The sequence below is a fragment of the Haliotis asinina genome, chromosome 8 (assembly GCF_037392515.1).
Source record: "Haliotis asinina isolate JCU_RB_2024 chromosome 8, JCU_Hal_asi_v2, whole genome shotgun sequence".
Taxonomy (NCBI): Eukaryota; Metazoa; Mollusca; class Gastropoda; order Lepetellida; family Haliotidae; genus Haliotis; species Haliotis asinina.
The window spans coordinates 46,370,674-46,393,843 of record NC_090287.1 but is presented as its reverse complement, the minus strand read 5'-3'; the positions used below and the strand labels follow the sequence as shown (position 1 = coordinate 46,393,843).

Sequence of the window (23,170 nt, the reverse complement as noted above, 5' to 3'; positions counted from 1 at the left end):
TGAATAAAATTCTGATATATAGATGGTCAGTTGGCAATATGAATTACGAGGATTCACAACCTAAATTTCACTTTATTCAATTTACATTTTTGTTCAAACTGAAATTCACTGGTATGTTTTCAGCAAACAATCTATAAAGGTCGTGCAAAAAATTTGAAACATAAAAAGAACGCAAACATTTGTTGTTGTGGTATGTAGTGGTCAGTGTATAAAACCTCATGGGTAGGGCTTACTCAGACTGCTATGCAACTTCCTCTTTTTCTGGTCAAGAGAGCAGAATTGAAGGGCAGTGGGCAGCAGTACCCCTAGGAAGACTTACATTTGGGAATTGGAAACTTCTGCAGGTTTATGTAATTCCTTTTCAGAAGAGGTATTCCTTGGAGTATGCTAGCATGAATACAGACTCATCCCAGAGATAAGTAAAGGAAGTAGTTGATTTTGCAAAGTGAGATAATAACAACAATTAAAACAATCATAAGTATGAAGGTAACACTAGAGATGCTGTCTAGTGAGGCATGATCGAACTGACTGATCAGTGACAGCTTGTTGGAGAGGATCCCAAGGGAGACGGCTGTGTGAAAGAAGGAAACTCAAGCTGTCATGTAGAAGGTATGAGCAACCTTGGGATGATAAATATTTCTGGTAGGCGAATGCTTACTTTTCTTTGTAACAAACATAAAGCACTGGGTTTGCAGACATAACATTTGTTGCCCAGCCTTCTACCCAGAAGGGTGCACTCTGTCCACTCCCACTAGAAAGAGCTGTCAAGAGCGTGCTGCACCAGAAGAGTACCTTCAACAGGGATGTGAAAGGTAGAAATAGCCATAGAGTAACAGGACTGAAGGAACTCCAATACTGCAACTGGATCTGAAAAGCCTGTGTCATCATAGCTGCATACATAGCGGACCCATCAATCCTATCATATTGATTGTTAGTCGAACCCCTCCTTGAAGCCAGAATTGTCTGCAAATGATGCAGGAATTCCTCACGCCTTGAGTTAAGACCTCACAGAGACCAACCCATTCATTGAATGTGAAGTTTTGGGTGTGGTGCTCTGTTCTGTTGGAAGGTCCAATTGAAAAGGTAATAGAACAGGAGGCTCAGCCCGAAACCTGAGAATTACTGGGAACCAGTTCTGGAAAGGTCAAAGTGGGGTACGAGGAGTTGGAAAGGAAAGGAACTGGTTGGTTGGAAATCTGAAACAATACCTGGGGACTAACTGTCCAGTCCAGTGCAAAGGCGTCTAAAGCCAACGTTCTTGGGTCTGGCATCTGAGAGCAGACCACAGGAATCTGATTTGTTCCCTGAAATGCAAACAGATCCACCTGGAATGGTTTGTACAACTGGGTAACACCCCAAATATCCTTTGATTGAGAATCCACTCATGTGGGGCAAGGATTCATCCTGACAGGGTTTCCGCTCAGACATTCTCCAGCCCCGGAAGGTACACTGGGATTACATACATGTTGTACCGTTCAAAACACAGTGGGAAGTGCCATGTGGGCCAGACATACTGCCACCTTGCCTATGGATGTAAGTCATGGCCTTCTGATTGTCCATTTCTGGCTCTGAACATCGACTTTGAAGTATTCAAAAACCAGTCTGACTGTTGTCTGTGTAGCAGTGATATTTTCATGTTTTTCATAAAGTTTGGTTTGTTTGCTTTGAACTATTTTATAACTATCTTATATAAATTGGAGTTACAGTGTTATATTCTTTACAAGGAAAATAGGAATAAAAATATTATATAAGTCATAAAAAGGTCACTAAAAATATTGAAGGTTGCTGAAGTGTTCTAAAGTTTGTGGTTTTATGCATATGTCAATCATATTGACATTCAGTAAGGTATGGCAAGTATTTCAAATGCATTTCATTCATCTGAAACGTTTCCTATTGCATTTGTGGTTCAGAAAAGTGCTGGATCAAGAGTATTGTATCACTTTGCAATATTGTTTATCACCTGACCCTAATTTGTAGCTCCTAATTGGCTAATTTAAAAATTCCCATAATTCCTATGCACCAATCTAGGTACTCATCTAACAACAGTTCAGTATAGCACAGCTGCACAGCTTGGCAAGAAGGAACTAGGTTCCCTGGCAAACAGCTTACATCGAACAGGTCACATGTGAACACATGGTCCAGATCATCAGGATCACATATTAGGCTCTATTCCACAAATGGGGCTTACAGATATGACATAAATTCTGAATAAACCACACCTCACCCCTCTACAGCGAGTCATATTATTTTTATTGTTTGAAGTATGAATTAGAGGGAAATTATTTTCTCATAGCAGTATGAGGCGTTCACATGGGTTATCTGCCCATAGGTGGCGTGTTATGGGAGTATATAAGGGTGTCGATATTTGAATTTGGCATTCTCGATTAGTGCACTCCCGGCCTTTCAACATTTAACATGAATTCTGACGAAAAATTAGACGCCATTTTGTTACAACTAGAGTCTAACAAAGCCACGTTTGAATCGGCGCTTAACAAAGGATTGGGGCTTTGAGAGAAGAATTCGTTCAGACATCTAAAGACATTCAGAGGCTCAAAGCAGAAAAGGATTACACTTGGCGACGTGAAGGTAACAAAATTCAGTTCAATTTTAACGAAGAAACTGCGGATGTTTTGAGGGAAGTGTTGACCGCCATTCAAGGCAAACGTTTTGATGAAAGTGAAACGTTGGTTACGTCCGAGTTGGAAAGAATTCTTAAAAGAAACAAACTTGTCAAAATAGCTGACTCGTCTGAAGGTGGGTGGGAGACAGTGAGGAATTACGTCACAAACGATGTAGCTGACGATTCCGATGATGACCGGAAAATCACGAGAGCAGACAATAAAGCGTTGCTTAAATTACGCCAGAAGCATGGAAGGGGTGCTCCATACCCGAGGTCAGCTTGGAGACAGTCAACGATGTCTTGGCACATGCAAAGTGTCCTTCACCAAACTACTCCTGTGCTTCACCAGTCTGGCACTAGTAATCTTTTTTGTGGGAAAAGCGGGAAGCCTGGATTATGTTTCACGTGCGGTAACTTCTCGGCTGCGGAACGCACGTCAGTTCCTATTGTTCAGTATGTGTTGTGTTTTATGTGGATTGGAGTACGGCTGACTAGGAGAAATGTGATTCTTGGTGCCCTAATCAGTTGTAACATCTGTTCCAACACATTGATTGTGCAGGCTAATTCCCTTCTTGGTCCAGAAGGTTTGAGACTGCCCAGAGCACTGTAGCTGCCATGTGACCAAACAGATGGAACCAAGTGCAGGCTCTGGCCCTTGGTGCCAAGAAGAATGACAGTATTTCACTTACCATGTTGGGGAATAAAGAAATTAATCCCTGCCCTGTACTGAATCTTGCTCCTAAGAAAATCATGTCCTGAGACAGCACTAGCTCTGAGTTCCTTAGGTTTACACTGATTTTGTTGCTGATGTGCTCAATGACTGTGCCAGTGGTCAACCAGTGGTTTAGGTAAGGGTGGCAAAACCAACCTTGTGACATGACGACTGATTCAGACATCATTATCATGGCCATAGTGAGAACAAGTGATTGCACCTTGAACTGATTAACTTGAGAATAAGTGGTGCACTGGGACATGTAAATGCACATCTTTCAGGTTGATTGACGTAAGCCAATATCCCATCTATACTGAAAAAAAAAGTGAACTGAGTGTCTCCGGACAGTTCGGTCCCCTCAAAAAAGGGTCTGAAGCCTCATTTTTTTTTCAGACCTACCAAATAAGTGGATAAACGGATATTTCTGGGGAAGGCAGGTTGTGTCTGGGGATGGAGTGTCCATTCAAGTCTCATCAGGTTCGGACTGCTGAGGTTGAGGGAGGGTGGAATTTTGTTCTTTTATGGGAGAGTCCACAAAGAAGATTTCCGTGTCCATTGTCCATAGCATGGAAGAAAAAGGAGAGGGTATGGGAACATTGTTGGAGTCAGGAAGCACCTTAGACTCCTTGCAAGAGCTTTAGACCACTGCTGCCTCTCATACTATGTATGCCAACCTTGGGAACAAGGGAGGGTTAGCAGGGTATTCTTGTTATGTGGCAGGTAGCAAGTTTATCTCAGGAACAGCCTGCGCATGCCCATTAAGCCAGCAGATGCATAGCATAATGCGTCCCTAGTTGGGTGCTGTCCTACCTTAGCTAACTGACTTGAAAGGACAGTGCCAGCTGCATGTGTCACCATTGACCAGTTTGGGCTAAGCCACGCTACCATGGAGGGAAGTCAGATATGCTCTGTGCACTGCCACCTGCATCTGCTGACCCGAATAGTGATAACTTTCCTCAAGAGTACAGGCCTTCCATTGGAGAAAGGTGGCCTTCTCTGGGCCCAGAGAGCACCATGAGGTCATGATGCACAACTGGGCCCAAAGAAGATCCCTCTCTTTCCCTGCCTCCACCCCACCCCTCAAGAGGAAAAGCTCAGGGAGTTGAAAAGCTGGGTGGGGGCGCAATACTTCTGAAGGCAGAGAAGGGAGCATGCAGAGTTTCTGCAGTGCCGGTACAAAATGGAAAAGCATCTGTCATTCCCTGATCCCCTTCCCCCCAGATGCCTCATCAAGGTCATCCTCCCCTGAAATGACCTCAAGGGAGGTAGTGAAGGCAGAGACTACTGATTTAGGAGGGGTAGGAGATGTGGAAACCAAGGGCACCGAGGGAAACGTGCTTACCTGATCAGAGGTCGGGTCTGAGGTGCAAAACAGCATATTCTTTATGTATTTGTATGCCAGTCTAGACATTCGTTGATACACCAGATATCGAGAGGTGTGCTGAAGCCAGCTGGTCAAGGGGCAGAGGACCGGATTCCTGTGTGTTGTCCATGGAGGCAAAACTAAAATTGTCTCAACCTTGATTGGGTCAGGACCTGAAGTGTGAGTTTACTGCTCATCAGTCCCTTCCCTTCATCAGCCACTGATGCCTTTATATACATAGCCTTTAACTGCTGCTGAAAAGGAAGCTGCATTTAAAGTCAGGGGACTGAGGCACACCAGTACACTGGTAGGTGTGCATATCACTCATATCGCCCTTGGCACGTTTGGCTTGGGTTTTACTCTTCACATCCTGTTTACACATTAGTTACACCTGGCATGCAACACATGACTGAACATTATGCGCATTGTCACGCATTTCGCACAATAACGTATGACTTATACTTTGCAAGGAAAAAAAAAAAATGCATAGCTGAAAATTGCTATCAATTTATACACTTAAGGTTCAGTAATACAGGGCAGTCATGATGAAAACCTGAATGAACATTAATGGTCCCATGCTGCAAGAAACTGTTCATCTCAAATGACAAGCGTTCCAAGGTCAAGGTCGCAGAATAGTCAGTATCATGTATGGCCACCATTAGCATCAATGGTTGCTTGGCATCAGGTTCCCATAGACTGGACCGGATTCTGGATGAAGTGCCTGGGAATGAGTTGGTACTCTTCCCTCAAGGCCACTAACAGAGCAGGCAATGCCTGTGGCTGAGGGTCACGCTGTCGCACATGACGATCCAGTTTGTCCCACAAATGTTCAATAGGGTTAAGATCCGGTAATTGTGAGGGTCAATCAAGAACCTGAATGTTGTTCTGGGCAAGCAAATCACTGGTTATTCTTGCTGTATCTGGCTGTTCTGGTGGTTCATGAAAGGAAGGACATGAGATGTGATGATTTCATCATGGGAACGCTGAGCTGTGAAATTGCCCTGGACCTGAATGAGATCTGTCGTGCCACTGTATGAGATTCCAGTCCACTTCCTGTACAGAATTTGCAGCGTATCGTTACTTACGATGTCGATATACATGTCTTCTTCCGTCAGGATGTCACAGCATGTAACGTGACTCATCACTGAAGATAACAGTTCTCCACCTTTGCAATGGCCATGGGAGAAGTTGGCGACATCACTGTCTGCGTTGTTGCCGATGTTGACATGTAAGGACAGGTCCTCGCAAAGGTCTTCTGAAACGAATACCAGTCTTACATAAGCGGTTCCTGACATTTTGATCAGAAATTGTTCTGAGTCCTGACACTACCGATGTTGTGAAGGATGCTGTTGTGAACCTGTTCCACAAATGTCGAAGCTGAATAAACCTGTCGTGAGTGGGCATGGTCACACAGGGTCGACCCGACCTGGGGCAATAACATGTTGACCCTTGCTGCTGGTAGCGATGCCAAAGTCTTGCTATTTTACTCTGTGACACATTCAGCTGCCTTGAAATCACAGACTGAGACCCCAGCCTCCAAATGACCAATCGCAGTGTTGCGCTGAGCCTCATTAAGTCTAGGCATGACTTTAACACCAAATTCAAGGTTGTCAGCTGTTGCAAGAGCATTGAAACCCCCTGACATTTATTGGAAATGATGCAGGGAATGTAGGTGCAAAAGGAAATGCATGAATTTTTTCCCATTCACAATATATTGCATTTACTGAGGAAAACAGATTTTGGTGCTTTGGGGCAAGTTGTCCTCAAAGACATTGGATTGTAACTCTTTTCTTGAGTAGTTTGTTTACATCTAGGTCAAGTATTGTTAGCGCATTGTTTACGTCTAGTGTAAAGCATGGTAGGCACAATGCCTACACAATTATTCAAGCATGGGCATGCATTGCAACATCCACTTCACACATGGATGAAGCATTTGTGGTATTATTTGGCCCTGCTTTGCCCAGTTTGATGCCATGACATGAAAACAGCAGGTATCACTTCCAGCTTAATGCATTGCTGTGGACCTAGAAGACATTGAACACCAGTCGAACAAGCTGTAAATGCCAAGAGATAGTCAACAAGGTAACCCCTCGTCTTGAGAAGAAGACCACATTTATGAGAGAATTACTTGGGGTGGGACCACTCTTCGCTTCCTAGCCACTGGCAATTCTTGTCCAAGTCTACAGTACAGCTGCAGAGTTGAAGTTAGTACAATGTGCATGTTCTTGCTTGATCTCATCAAAGCAAAGTACTCAGGTGACTTCAGGGTGACAAGGAGTGGAAGGACACTGCTGAAGGTTTCAGTTGCATATGAACATCCACAGCTGTCAGAGAGCTGTGGATCTGAAGCGCACTGCAGTGAAGAAGCCACCCAAAGCTGGATCACAAATACAATCATAAGAGCTTTTGTGTGTGCGTGCGTGCGTGCGTGCGTGCGTGCGTGCGTGCGCACATTCATTTTACCCTCCAGACCAATGGATGTTTAGCAATACGTTAAAACTCAACATTATTAAAACCGAGTGCATTCTTATTCGGAAAGACAAGCACATTTGTCTGTGTGAGGTCAGTTCTTTCCAGTTTGAAATCTCAACCACAGCTTTTTGAGTGAGTTCACAACACTGCTGAGTACATAGTCATATTGAACATAACAGCCCTGTTCTCCAGTCACTCCACTGACAAACATATTTTCTTCAAAGTCTTATGCATTGTGTTTTGTTGACTCTCTGGCTCTGCTCCAGTCTACCTCTCTGGCATCCTCACTCCAAATTTGTCTTCTCGATCTCAGCTGTCCCAGTGTAAACACCTCCTAAAAGTCCCCAAAGTACGATCAACATTACACGAATGCTGAACTTTCTCCCACTCTGCTGCTGTAGAAAGGAACAATTTTCCTGAGCATCTCTGCCCCTGTACTGGTCTCTCCTTGTTCAGTGAGCCCCAGTAATCTCTCTTCTTTACTTTTATACAGTGACTCAGGAACTTTCATTTTGTATGCTTTGAGCATGTCATGGATATATGCGCTATGTTAGTAGCCTATTTATGATTATTATTTTTTACATATTATAGATGAACATTCAACAGACAGGATTTGGATGATCCTGGCACAGTCAGGCCAGTAAGACTCATTATCAGCTCAGGGCCCTCGCGCCCTCTACACAGCCCAGACAACGAATGGGACTTCTCCCAAGAAACTCTGCACAAGTCAAACCCACCAAGAACTTTCTGGAGAATATGAAGGCTCTCCAACACTGCAGCCTTCTGCATTACCAAGGTTATCAGAAAGGCTGTGCTCCTGGTGGAGAACCTAGGCACTCTCCTGATTTGCGCCAAGAGATCAGGAGGTACCAAACCAAGGGCACTGAGATCCATGGGGAGCCTGATGACAGTGTACTTGGGATGAGACATTTCAAAGGCGCACATTTATCATGTCTTACCAGTCACGTTACTGTCAAAAGGGACAGAATATTGAATGACATAAGTAATTTCATGGACTTTATCAAAAAGGACAAGTTTGTAAACATCATTTTCCAGGGCGCCCTGGACATGTTCAGGGTCATACCATGGATAGACCTCAGGGTCAAAGCCACAGGCATGGCAGAGACAATAGTGAAAGCAGCGAGCCATGCCATCATGTCTCTGTAAATTCATACCATCATCGACATTTCATGTTAACGTTTTGATTAAGAATCACTTTCTGGATTGCTGTTCTGTTTCACACACTGCATGTACACATGATGCAATGGCTTCTCAGACAGCCTCTCCACAAAGGACCGACTCTGTGCAGACTGGGTAAAGGACTTCACCTGGTTTACTCCCATCGCTGTACCCTAGAGCAGTACATTGCCATCAACAAAATCAATTTCAAATTTCAGATTGTGTCCAACAACCTTGGCATGCTTAAAACAGCTGCGGAATTCCTTGCTTTCATCATGAGTCCTCACATGCATCACCAGAGGATCATCTGACAAATAAATATGTGCAAAACTACACAATAAAATTCTATCATGAAGAGCCTCCACATTAATCAAACCCCGACCTCCTGAACTGTTTGGCATAAGAGAGGAACGAGGGTGATGTGCTCTGTTATCAGACATGATCCTTCTGTTCAGGTTGTCAAGACTCTGGATGTCTTGTTTTGTCCAATCAACTACTCCAAAGGAATAGGAGAGGACTGGCACAGCAAAAGTATTGGTGGCTTTGACCTTTTTTCGAGCATTTAACTCTGAACTCCAGATTTTCTTTAAATGAGATTTATACTCGTCCAGAAGTTTATCTTGAATCAGGGCATTCTTGAGCTTGTCTCGACCTTGCATTCCAAGATAAGTGTATGCCTGATTTTCCACAAGATGCTCAATTAAACTCCTCCCCCTTGTAACCTGAAGAGTGTTACATTTGTAGAGTTCAAATGTCATGCCAATATCATTAGAAAAGGACTTGACAAGGAGAACCTGTTCAAATTGGTATGTCCTTTGGCAAGGACCTTGATGTCATCCATGTAGAGGAGATGAGTAAGAGGTGTTGGGGATCTGTGCTGAGGAGGAGTCCCCCTGAAATATTCCCCTTCTGATTGGAATAGATTCCGAAGTCTGCACCTGCCCAGCAACTGATTAAAGACTTGAGTAAATCAAGTAGTCGCTCAGTGAGGTCAATATACAGAAGAGACTTCAGAATCCATTCATGAGGGACAGAGTCATATGCCTTTTAGCCTCTTCCAAAATCATTTTCTGTACAAGAAGTTGATCCTTGCACCCCCAACATCCCTTTCTCGCCCCCTTCTGCTCTCTGTAAATTATGTCTTTGGAAGAGCAGTAAGAGGACCCGAGGTTTGTCAAACACCCTGTGAATAATTTGTATTGAGTATTTAAACATGTGTTAAAACGCAAGTTATGGGGATCAGTCAAGACTCCTTTCTCGGGGGAGAAATATTGTGCGACCTTTGCAGAACCATGGAGGAACATCACCTGTGTCCACAAGAGAGTTAAAACAGTGAAGTATTGGTGTTTGGACACAAGGGAACAGTTTTCAATACTGGTTTCGAATGCCATCAGACTCCGCAGCTGTATTAGATTTGGGCTTTTTAGTGACACTTTTCAGACAATGTGGTGAGATGTAACAGACAAACGACCTAGTTACTTTCTCATGCATTGCATGGTCATAATCAATGACCCATGGTACCTCCAGGTTACAGTTGCTGGGTATAGACCACAACTGTTTCCAATACCTTTCATTGGCATCCATGGTAGGCCGTTTATCATGTTCATCATCACCATTTGTTTAAAGTTGCCTGTAGAATTGTTTTTCATTATTTCTAAAAAGTTTATTTTGTTTGATAAATTTGTTTTTCTTTTCCCATTTTTTCTTTCTTTCAGTCCAAACTTTTATTTTTGCCTTATTTGGAGAAGTACCTTTTCTTTTTTGTCTTGTACCGTAGTTTTCTCCAAATTGCCTTTTGTTATTCAGACATGGGATTCCCTGATGATCTTAATTTCAGGCACACCTCTCTCCAGGAAATGTATTTTCTTGTTTCTGTTAATTTTACTTGAAACTGGTTTTTCATTGGTTTATTGTTCTTAGTATTGGGAGATTTTTCTTTTGAAACTGTGTGAAGTTCCTCCAAGGTTCGAGCGGCAGCATAGGCACAACAATTTACTTCATGTAATGAACAGTCCGCAGAAAGTTTTAGAGAGAAAATTTCGTTAAGTAAATCAATTTCATTTTTTGGGAAAAGACATGTTTAGTTGTTTAAATGGCCTCCGTTTCTCTTGAGGTAAATCACAAATTTCCTCATAAACAGAACTAAACAAAATGTAAACAGGATTTTCGGAAAGGTCTCCAGCTGAACAAGAGGAAGAGTGAGGGTCCAAACTTTTGGGGCCAATTTGCTCTTTCTCGGAAAAGTTTCCATCAGGAAGAGGAGAGAGGTTGACGCGGACGTCCATAAGAAGTTTGGGGTCAGCTGCCACTTGAGCATTCTGCTCTTGCAAAGGTTCCTGATGGGCACCAGTTGTGTGTTGAACTGGCTCGTGGCATATGAGATTTTTAAGACGCCAGTGTTGGTCTCGGAGATTTTGCTCTGTCAGGTAAGCATACATGGGCATGGCATTGTCCCAATGCAGTGACTTACTGTTAATTCGTGAATTTTCAGGCCATCCTGTCACTTTTGCACTCAAGTAGTGTGGATTTGAGATGTTTTGACCAAGATATTCTCTGCCAGATTCTCTGCCTTCCCCTGGGTCAAGTCCCATCTCCAGTATGGTTTGTGTCACTACTGGAGGAAGGCTGACTGGGCTGCGGAAGCGAAAGATAGAACTCTTCTTGGCAGTTGGTAACCCAGTAAGATACCAGTTTCGGCGGGTCATCATCACCACCACCATCATCATCATCATCATCATCATCATCATCATCATGATGTATGATAGGTGTCAAGTTCATGACATGCGCAAAGTGTTTGTGCTGTGCGCAATCTAGGTGGGAATTCGTGCCATAACAACTGAACAAGTGGGGACAGTACACAGGTCATGCCTAGTTTCATACAGTTCATGAACAAACCAGGACAATGTGTGCTTGCTTGTCAATGCGCACAGGAAATTTACATGCTTTGATATGTACCGGTCACATTGTAGGTTGCGCAGTATTCACAACTAGTTCATGCAAGTTGCACAAAGATTGTGCATGCCAGACATTTTGAACATTTCAAAATTTTCTTTGTATACTGGTATGCAGCCCCGCACAGTTTATGCACACTTCACACCAGTTTACGCCAAGTTTACCCATAGGCACGCAAAATTGCGTACCAGTTCAGGGACAAATTTCATGCAAGTGTGGCATAAACAAGATGGAAGGCAGACTCCAAGATGACTGACATCACATGATGTCACCATGTTATTTTATATAATTGTAGAGAACTTATGCAACATCTACAGTAAGTGTAGAGAAGCATGAGGTGCATAAAACTGTTGAAAATGAAAAAAAATGCACCAAACAAGCATATAGTTATAAGCTAAGAGCAAACGTGTACTGCTTATCCTAGAATTGTCTTGACTACTTTTTTCTTCCCAGGAAAATGTGTTGCAGAAGTATTTTAAGACGGCTGCCATATAGCTGGTATATTGTTGAGTGAGGCGTAAAACTAGACTCGCTCACTCGCTCATTATTTCTTGTGTCCAAACTTGGCACATAGCTAGGTCTGGTGGTGTATTGGTGCCTTTTGGTAGTTTTTGGATACTGAATAGACTGTATTTTTGCATTTCCATGGTAAAAAGTTTGAACTGGACTGAATTTGGTTGTAGTTTTCCTTTCCAGAGCAGAACTGTAAAACCTTTCAGTATTTCTTGACCAAATTTGGCACATAGATTGGTCTTGGGGTTTACTGGTGCCTTTCAATAGTTTTGGAATTCTGAGTAAAAATTTTGTTCATGTTCCCATGGCAACAAGTTTGACTTCGACTGGATTTGGTGGTAGTGCTCCTTCCTGGAGCAATACTCTCCTTCCACTTTGCCATATATACACCAAACCATTTGACATCACCATAACTAGTAGACATATTAATGAAGAGTAGTTTCCTATTGGATATTGATAACTTTATCTTCATGTTCATAATATTGGAACAAACTATTGTCTCTTATTCCAGTATTACCTCTTTAGTAAGACCAGCATTGTGTGTGTGTGATGATAAGGCCAAGCCATGTTGCAATTTAGATTACATTTACTAAGAGAATATCATTGTCAGTGCCTTTTTGCTACAATCACTACTCTTGTATTATATTACCTGTGATTTTGTACTGCCATGATACCATGGTACTGAAATACCTGAGAAGATCCAGGCTAGAATTGACCTGTAACCCATGCTTGTCGTGAGAGGTGATTAACGAAATTGGGGGTCACACTAGCTGACTCGGTTGCCACATGTCATTGTATCCAAGTTGTGTATATTGATGCTCATTCTGTTGATGACTGGATTGTCAGGTTCAGAATAGATTATTTACAAACTGTCACCGTATAGCTGAGAAAATGCTGTGTGCTGCATAAAACTAACTCACTCCTTTTCAAAATACTGGCAGTATTGTGATGCTGTGGACATCAAGTCCCACTGATGCCTTCACTTTGATTTTTAAATACCCTGATTTTAGGAATAAGTGCTTACATTTCTTCTCTTTCTTTGCAGGAACTGACAAAGGTTATGCGCGATGAAATGACGGATGACTCTTCCATGCAGATAATGCAGATGATAGTGAGAATTGGAATAGAACGTATTGCACTGCGTGATGAAATATTCTGCCAGTTGATAAAGCAAACTAATGGCAATCCTGAAGCTGACAGTTTGGTCATCGCATGGATCATCTTTTGTCTGTGTACTGCCGCATTTTCACCGAGTAAAAGCTTACACAAGGTATGACCTTACTTGTTAAATATCATGTTTTCCTTAGTTATGGACAAGAAAGATATTTCGCCTTGACACTCTTTGTCTTCCTCCCAATCTAAATTCAAAAGTACTACTGAACTACTAAAAGAATCACAATTGAAACAAGTCCCACATAGTCCCTGGTAGTTCACATGTTGATCACAAAAGTTCGTCACTGGGGGCTCCAAAATTCCAAAGGCACTGGGTCCCCAAAACACAGCTGTGTTCACTGTTCAGGCCAGTAAATCTGTTTTATTAACTTCCGTAACAACAAAGTTGCAGGGAATATAGAAATGATTTCTGTCTCTCCATGCTTCCCCATACTTTTTCCAAAGCATATCCCCTAAACTATTTGTAATGATCCCAAGATGCGCCTTTAGGTGTTAGACCCAGGTATGACTTTTATTTTTTTGTGGTTTCCATTTTGTTTCCGGAGTTAATGAGATTTCAGTCTAAGTTAACTTGCCCTCTAGTGTAGAATATTCCTTGTCAGATAATTCAGGTATTTTTACATCCTTAAAGTATTCATCAAGATTAGTCAGTAGTTGATCTTCAATCAAATGTGTACTGATGCTTTAATGATGATCTGTTCTCTATTGATCAAGGGTGGATTTGATGGTGCCTTTTATAAGTTCTGTGTATTTACTATCAGTCAGGAGAGAGTTATTAAATTTCCAAAAACCTTTTCCATTTGCGATGGTCTTAAGCTTGAGCGTTAACTCAACAAGCGAGTGGTCAGAGTTGATGCTTGGATGAGTTTCACAAATATCAACTGAGGGCAGATTATGGGAAATAAGAAAAAAATTCTAATCGTGCCTGTTTTAGGGGGTGTCGGCTGGCTCCATTCACATCTTTTTGTTATCCCCCAGCATGTAATGCAGGGAGGATATAGTCTACTCCTGGTCTGTCAGTGGGTCAGTTTGCCCGTCCGTTATCATTTTGTTTCCGGAGCATAACTCAGAAACTGTTCAATATTTTTAGACCAAACTTGATAGATATAGTAATCTCAGCCTATGGTTGTGCCTTTTGCTATTTACAGATTTTTGGCATTTATATTTTTTTTTGTTTTTCCATGAAACATTGGGTCGGCTTCGGTTCTGGAGCAGAACTCAAAATTTGTTCTTGATTTTTCTGCAAAACTTGGTAGATATACCAATCAGAAGCTACAATGGTGCCTTTTTGCTAGTTGCAGGTTTTTGTGATTTCTTAGTTTCCATGGAAGCGAATCAGATTTAATCTAAGAAAACATCAAGTAACTGTCAGATGATTTGTCCTTTCAAATATGTGGGTCGGGGGGATATGTCATCTTCTGATGACTCTTGTTTCTTTTAACAGTGTTTGTTAGGGCCCCAGCAGTTTTGAGATATTATCTTTAGCTTTGGAGAGTCACAGCGTAACTATTTCAAGTCTAGTTTGAATTTGTATACATAGACCACTGCCATATGGTTGGAATATTGCTGAGTGCAGTGTAAAACTCACTCTCTCACTCACTCACTCACTTCTATACATATATGGGAATAAACGCTGATTAAATTTATTTAAGTGCATCAAGTTGAGCTCGTGCACTCGTATGAAATATGCAAACATTTGTGTGGAAATATATGTTAGGGTCACCATTAATGAGAATACAAAAAGTACGAACAGGAAAAAACATGAATTATCTGTGATTTAAAAAACAAAAATGCATGCTCAACTTGCGTGATTAGTGTGTTTCTCTCACAGAAATACAGCCACCCCAAAACAAAACAGAGTAGAAATATTATACATTCTCTCCCCATGATATGGGAAAAACGATCTTCCCCATGAATACCCAATTGGTGAAAGAAGGAGTCATATTGACGAGGAATCTGCTACTTCTGTGACTATATGTTGGACAGATCGGCACATTTCTATAGTTTATATTGATTCTATATCAGATACATAAGAGAACACTCTGCATAGTTCATGCATGCATATTTGTGTCATTCACCTGCAGACACCTGCTCACTCACTACAAGCATGTCGCAACGAGAGAGCGGCAGAGCAACCCAGAGAAATGGCAAGAGCAGAGTCTCATTCAGCTGAAAACACTTGACGGACCCCAGAGTCACTTAAAAGTCAATATCTCGAAAAATGTTCCACTGATTTTAATCAAACTTTGCATGGACCCCTGTAGTACTACTACTGGACAATAGTGGAGAGATAAGGGCCTTCCCAGAGCCTTAATTTTAAAATTCATATTGTTCAGGATGTAAATAAAAACTAACGTTATGGCATCACAGTGTTTACAACACCCATTACTGTCAATTACTGCATAAACCTGTATTGAGGACAGAATGTTTCAACTTGGACAGATTTCCTCACATGAACAGTCAAGCTGTGACTTTGTTGTCTCCAACATGGGAGTTCATGTAGAAACACACTAAAATGATTTGACTTGTGCTTGGGCAGCTCAGCTGAACACCTCCTTTTTTTAAGTATCAGAGTCCTTTCAGTTCAGATCATGTGCTAATGGGACAATAGTTACAGAGTTTGACTTGTTGAACATAGTTGTTTAGAATATTATAATTGGTTTCATCATTTCATATCAATCTGCATGGAACTCTCTTGAAAAGAAGACTCACATGGATCCAGCCAGTGATTTATCTTTTTGTGGACATACAAGGAGATTTATTCTGTCAGGTACAACATGATAAAAAACAAGGATTTACAAGGAGAACTCAAATTCCGACTTCAGAGGGATTGAATGTACACTAATTATAGTACATCAGATAGAGTAATGGCTCCAGTTTACTTTCTGACTAGTTCAGGATATCAATTGCATCTTGACAGTTCATTTGGATAAGAGCACAAGTTCGCATACACTGGGTACATTTTCATGGATAAATTGTCAATTTTGATTTCTCAGCTCATCAGGAGGGACATTATATTCGCATTCATTGTCATCCGCCTTGAGTTGCATCTGGGTTTTCCTGTCCTTCCTAATAAACTGGAAAATAGTCTTGGTACACAAAATTGTTGTCCCCCGCAGCCATGTAGAATGGGGGAATCAGTATTCAGCAGCACCTGCACCTCTGTTCGTGTGTATGCACATCCTGTTTCTTGTTAATGCATTACCTCATGACCTATTATACCCAATGTCTTCAAATTTTGTTACAAATTTTGTTGATGGATGTGGCTTCTTTGCAATGTGATGTCCTCATAGGGAGTGACCTACCATAGGAGACCTTTGCTCTATCCTTTCTAGACATGGATGAACTTAGTAGCATAAGAGAATCTGGACAAAGTGGTAATGTTACCACATATGCTATGGTATCTTTGAATTATTATTATGTTTTACAAATTGAAATTGCAGAGAGGGTTCGGGTGATCCTGGCACAGTCAGGCTGGTCAAGCTCATCATCAGCTCAGGGCCCTCGCCCCCTCCACACGCAGCCCAGACAGCAAATGGGACTTCTCCCAGGAAACACTGCCCAGTCAAACCCACCAAGAACTTTTCGGAGAACATGGAGACTCCCCAACACTGCAGCCTTCTGCATTACCCAGATTGTCAGAAGGGCTGTGCTCCTGGTGGAGAAGCCGGGCACTCTCCTGATCTGCCAAGTGAGTGAGTGAGTTTTAGTTTTACGCCGCACTCAGCAATATTCCAGCTATATGGCGGCGGTCTGTAAATAATCGAGTCTGGACCAGACAATCCAGTGATCAACAACATGAGCATCGATCTGCGTAATTGGGAACCGATGACGTGTCAACCAAGTCAGTTTGTCTGACTACCCGATCCCGTTTGTCGCCTCTTATGACAATCTGAGTCGCCTTTAATGGCAAGCATGGGTTGCTGAAGGCCTCTTCTACCCCGGGACCTTCACGAGTCAATCTCTGCCAAGAGATCAGGAGGTACCAAACCAAAGGCACCAAGAACAATGGGGAGCCTGACGACAGTGTACTTGGGATGCAAGCGAGACATTTCAAAGGCGAGGTCCGCATATTTATCATGCTTTTCCTGAATCTTGCCAATCACATTGCTGTCAAAAGGGACAGAAAATTCAATGCTATAAATAATTTCATTTGTTTTATCAAAAAGGACCAGATCAGGTTTGTTGGCTGGAATTCGTCTCAGGCTGTATATTGGCCTATTCCAGAGAAGTTAAAAAGCATCATTTTCCAGGACGCCCTGGACATGTTCAGGGTCGTACCATGGATGGACCTCGGAGTCAAAGCCACAGGCATGGCGGAGACGATAATAAAATCAGCGGGCCATGCCATCATGTCTTTTAAGATAAGCTGTTTGTGCCAAGGAAGGGCATCCACTGACAAGGTGTTGGACAGTCTCTGTAAATTCATTGCAAAGACGACATTTCATATTGATATTTTCTTTAAGAATAACATTCTGGCGATTGTGAGTGGGAAGTGACTGGTCCTGAGCAGCAAAAAGGAAGCCCTCAGTTTCACATTTGAGACCAGCCGACTTCATCCAGGCAAAGGAATCGGTTGGATTGCTGTTCTGTTCCACACACTGCATATACACACGATGCAATGGCTTCTCAGACAGCTTCTCCACAAAGGACCGACTCTGGGCAGACTTGGTGAAAGACTTCACCTGGTTTACTCCCATCACTCTACCGTCCAGCAGTACATCGCCATCAACAAAATCAACTTCAGATTTCAGATTGTGTGCAACAACCTTGGCACGCTTAAAATAGCTGTGGAATTCCTTGCTTTCATCATGAATCTTGACGTGCTTCACCAGAGGATCATCTGATAAATTAATATGTGCAAAGGTACACAATAAAATTCTATCATGAAGAGCTTCCACATTAATCAAACCCCGACCTCCCGAATTGATTGGCATGTATAAACGATTAAGAGAAGAACGAGGGTGGTGTGCTCTGTTATCTGACATGATCCTTCTGGTCAGGTGGTCAAGATTCTGGATATCTTGTTTTGTCCAATCAACTACTCCAAAGGAATAGGAAAGGACTGGCACAGCAAAGGTATTGGTGACTTTGATCTTGTTTCGAGCATTTAACTCTGAACTCCAGATTTTCTTTAAACGAGATTTATACTCGGCCTGAAATTTATCTTGAATCTGGGCATTCTTGAGCTGGTCTCGAACTTGCATTGCAAGATAGGTGTAGGCCTGATCTTCCACAAGATGCTCAATGACTCCTCCCCCTTGTAACTTGACCGATCCATCATTAGTTACCTTGCCACGTTTCAGATGAAGAGTATTACATTTGTCGAGCCCAAAAGTCATACCAATATCATTAGAGAAGGACTCAACAAGGAGAACCTGTTCTTTCATATTGGTCTCTCCTTTGCCAAGGAGCTCGATGTCATCCTTGTAGAGGAAATGAGTAAGAGGTGTTGGGGATCTGTGCTGAGGAGGTCCGGGATGGTACCCTTCCTCCCTGTTGAGCAGAAAACTCAAAGGATTTAGAGACAGACAAAAAAGCAAAGGACTGAAGGAGTCCCCCTGGAAAGTTATTATTATTATTATTATTATCATCATCAATTTTCACTGTTTGTACAGGCAATATCTGAATGATGACGATTTATATAAAGTTCATGATGTTCATGACAATCTGGTTGAAATATGTTGGGGGGGTCTATTTTTTGTGTGTATTGCTGTGTTTTGTTCCTCAAGTGTTATGTTGGGAATGTTCCAGAAACTTCAGATGAACTAAAAATCCGTTGGATCTATATATTTTTTCAGTACCTGCTCTCCTATGTGAAGATGAATTGCTCAGATGCTCTTGTTGGAAAGTATGCACTAATGTGTCACAAACACTTGACGATCCCCCGTGTATCCTCAAGAAAATTACCTCCATCAGCAATTGAAATTATGGTAAGTAATCAACATTATCTACCATTAAGACAAATACTGGTGCGCTCTAGGACCATTTTCTATGGCCAGTATAGCCAGTGACTTCATCAGCCGCAAATTTATTGTCTAATGGTCAAGTATCTTCAAGTGAATGTGAGGAAAACTAATTATATGAAGAACGTATCATTGACTTCAGAACGAGCAAGGTGCCAGCTGTGATTGTGTAAGAACCTATTGAAACTGTTAATTAATACAGGTGTCTTGGTACATATATTGATAAAATGACTTTTAATGTAAACACCCATGCTATATTCAAGATGTGTCAACAAAGTTAATAGTTCTTGCACATATTGAGATCTTTCAATGTTAATCAATCAGTTATGTGTCTTTTCTATCAGTGCTTTATACAGAGCATTTTGGCTTTTTCTGTAAATTCTGGTGTTAAAAAGTATTTGCCCCTTAAAACAGAAACTGTCTCACAAGAATAGTTTTATTTGCCAGTAAAATTGCATGTGTATCTTTTGCTAAGGTAAATGAAATATATGAAGAAAGAGTTATATATGATCTAGATATCCCATCCACTATGAGTGCCTTCTGGGCACCATTGTTATTTACCCCATTTTAAATCCATTTGTGCCATATAATCTTTTGTTTCCACCATTTTTGATCTTTTAAAGGATTCTTTGTTAGTTTGTTATATTTATCTGTTATTTATGGTATGAAAATAATTTAATCATTTCATCAATGTTTGAGCTCTTAACTTTACACAAGAATTCCCTCATAGGTAATAAAGTATTGCCATTTTGCAGTTCTCATCATCCTCTTTCATTCAAGTAAGCTAAAATATGTCGATTATATAGGCTGAAATATTAAAGGCTGTATGTTTATGTTTACTTCCAGAGTGTAAGAGCATTGAGCCCAATTATCTGTAAGGTATATTTCATGGATGGGAAGACAAAAGCTGTAACAGTCCTACCTTGTGATACAAGTACAGAGCTTTTGGAAAGACTAGCAGAAAAGATTGGTCTTAGAAGTGTGGAAGGATGGGCAATTTATGAGGTAACTGACTAAAATATGTTTTCAAATTACCACATATAAACATTCATCTTCATAATCTGTTCATATTTTTTGTTGCCATTTTATGTGTGCGATTATGTGTGAGATCATTATCTCCCACAGTTTAAAAAATGGTAGATCCACTTGTAGCAATTTTCAAACAATGCTAGTTGAACAGTAGGGAGATACCAGTATATGTCACCTTGTAGCAAGGAGCGCTAAAAGTAGATGCACTGACCATGGTTTGAACAGTACTCTTTGCATACACCTGTCCCTTTTGATCTCTCCTGGACCAAGGAGGTGCAGAATGATATGGACACAATCTGAATGATGATTCATACAGTACCTGTGATTCTCCAGGTTGTTTCCATGTCAATAGGACAAACCTTTATTGCTAAATGCTGGCGCAATCTCCATCCTTCATAGAAAGAACTAGTTTGGTCAGTATCGCAGAAGACGTGACAGAGCAAAATTATTCTTGAAGCAACAGTTGCAGGGTGGCTGACGACAACATCCTAAAAGATTGCACAGTAGAAATAGAAACTGTTGTTTTGTTCAAAGTTTATATGGGCCATGAAATTAGGAACTTATCGACCAGATTTACCACATGGAAAACATTGTCAGTGGAGCTGTCTTGAGACCAATTGAATTCTCACAAAATGTTTGCAGTCTATAAACTTTGATGTTTTTAGCCTATAGGTATAACCGTGTTGCTGCAAGCACAACTGTAGCGATTCAGGTTGGACTCATCAACAGTAAACTTACGGCTGTCATTTGCAAAGTAGGACTAGTTATGACTGAATGGTCTCAGGTCTTCACTCTGATTCTTACATTCTTGGGTCTTCATTGTCTGCCACAGCTACATGGAAAGATGGGCTATCTATCCAGCAGGGTCTGTACAGCAGTGTCTTCAAATTTGGTGACAGCCTACATTAGGGGATAATGCAGACACCAGTGGTTTTGCTTGATTTGACCATATCGTCAATGTCACCTCAACTCTTTGACCACTTTCCAAGCTCTTATTAACTTGATATCTCATGCACTGTTTTACCCAATGTCTTCAAATTTGGTGTCAGCCTACATTTAGGGTTATACAGACATCAGTTGATTTTGGTTACCTTCATCTTATTTTCATTGTGACCATGACACTTTGTTCACTTTTCAAACTTATGTTAACTCATTAAGTCCGAGAGCCACGTATGTGCGTCAAATTAATTAGCTTCTCACAGCGAGAGCCGCGTATTGGGGGTAAAAAAAGCACCTCTTATTCAGCGAGAGCCACCTATTCGGGTTAGTAAAAAGCACCTCTCATTCAGTGAGAGACTCGCATATGCGCTTTACATTTCAAATTCATACTGTACCTATTATTTCAATCAATATAGCAGTAATGATCAAAGAGTAGCTCTTCTTATGAGAGAGGTTACTTTCTGTGTTAATCAGAAGAACTATTAGTGTGTTTTGATAACAATTGCTTGCAATGTCGGGGGCTTAGACAGGCAAGTGAACACATGTCTGCGAGAAAGGGGATTATGAGATGCTGTTACAGGAGGTAAGTGTTTGTTACTCGTCATTTGGGGTGAATACTAACATACTATGTTTGCACATTGATTGAATTAACAGTGACAAGGTTACAAAACCTTCTTCTACATTAAATTGTCCATTCATTTTGTTGTAATAGTTCATATAATGAATCGTTGACATAAATAGCAATACTGCATTACACCCATGTTCGTGTAGATTTGAAATAAACTAAGTTACTAATTTAGACCTAACAAATTTGCGACTATTGATTTTTAAAGTTGACACCTGTATTGAAGATAGGTGATTTGTTGTGAGGCGGACAGCATCTATAGGGAGCCGGCGGCCGACAGACAACACCATCTCACCACGTTGAATGAATGAATGAATTTCTTTATTTCCTCCAGAATTTACATCCGAAGATTTACAGTATCTCTGATGTTACTCAGAGCAAACACATAATGTTAATATATAGAATATGAATGCTAGAATAGAAATATGAATGCTAACGTCACAAGCTGTGCAAGTAACTGTTCAATAAAATATGTACACAAACTGCCAGTTATTGCTGCACAGAAAAGAGAGGACTGTCCAACACATTCTTGAGATGAAATACATATTTACAAAATAATAGTGACACATTTTCCCAAGTGGTCTGGCTAACAATTCCAGGTAATGTTTGAGTCGCTCCTCAGAATAGTGCAAGCATTTCATTTTCATCCAAAAGTTCAATTTCTCCATAACTGTCAACATCCAGTTGGTCAATGAGGGTGGAGAAGAATTCATTTCGTTCAGCTACGTAGTACTCACAGTGGAAAGTACATGTCTGTCGTATTTTTTCCAGTAGGGGTTTAAGTGTGAGTTGTAGGAAGAAACCGGAATGGTACGTCCAGAAGACACAAGAAAGGCATTAGTGATGGCAGCGTTATATATTTCCACATTTCTGGGAGAAATAGTACCTGCTGGGGAACTTATATCTTTCAAACAAAGGTGCAGCTCAGATTTATATCGGTCAATGTGCTTGTTGTCTGCCTTTGTCCATTTAGTGCATAGTTTTGTCCTTACATTTACATCACTACTACACTTCGTCTGGAGGAGTCAATAAGTGACCTATGTAAATTGTCTTTGCTCCTATGGGTGAAACCTGGTCCCCGAGTGCGTACCGTGGACACTGCATTTATCAAATACCGTTGTTTAATTGCGTCAAGGAGTGATTTATCTCGGGGGGTTGGGTTATCTTTGCTTATATCTGAGTTTAGATCACCCAAAATAATTACATCGCCACTTTCACTGAAGTAGTCATAAGCATCTATGAGTTCATTAAGGGCAGCGACATAACCAGACTGAAGTACATTAGTACATAACTCCTATCAAAGAAAGCAGATTTTACAGCTACTACAACGAACAAATTGACTACAGATATGAAGTTTTTGTATTTTCCATTTTGACTGCTTATTTGCAAGAATGGCAATTCCACCAAAACCTCTTGTATTGTTCATATTGTTTTCACATTTGTAGTCAACTAGCTGAAATGATGACAACACATCAAAATGATTTACATTATGTTTGTGAAGCCAGTGTTCCTGAATAGCTAATACATCTATTTCATTAGGGATTGATGCACAGATCTGATCTGTGTTGTAGAGCAATCCTCGTACATTCCAGGTAAGAAGGGTAAGAGCCATGAGAGATAACAGTGT

At 41.2% G+C, this 23,170-nt stretch overlaps 1 protein-coding gene across 1 annotated transcript in view; it reads left to right on the top strand.

Moving 5' to 3' along the window:
* The window catches only part of LOC137295441 (unconventional myosin heavy chain 6-like), a 468,840-nt gene that overhangs the window by 156,069 nt on the left and 289,601 nt on the right, over nt 1-23,170 (top strand). The window contains exons 21-23 of the mRNA XM_067826813.1: nt 12,857-13,081; nt 18,786-18,917; nt 19,797-19,955. Coding sequence (XP_067682914.1) covers nt 12,857-13,081; nt 18,786-18,917; nt 19,797-19,955 — 516 coding nt within the window. The remainder of the gene's footprint in view (nt 1-12,856; nt 13,082-18,785; nt 18,918-19,796; nt 19,956-23,170) is intronic.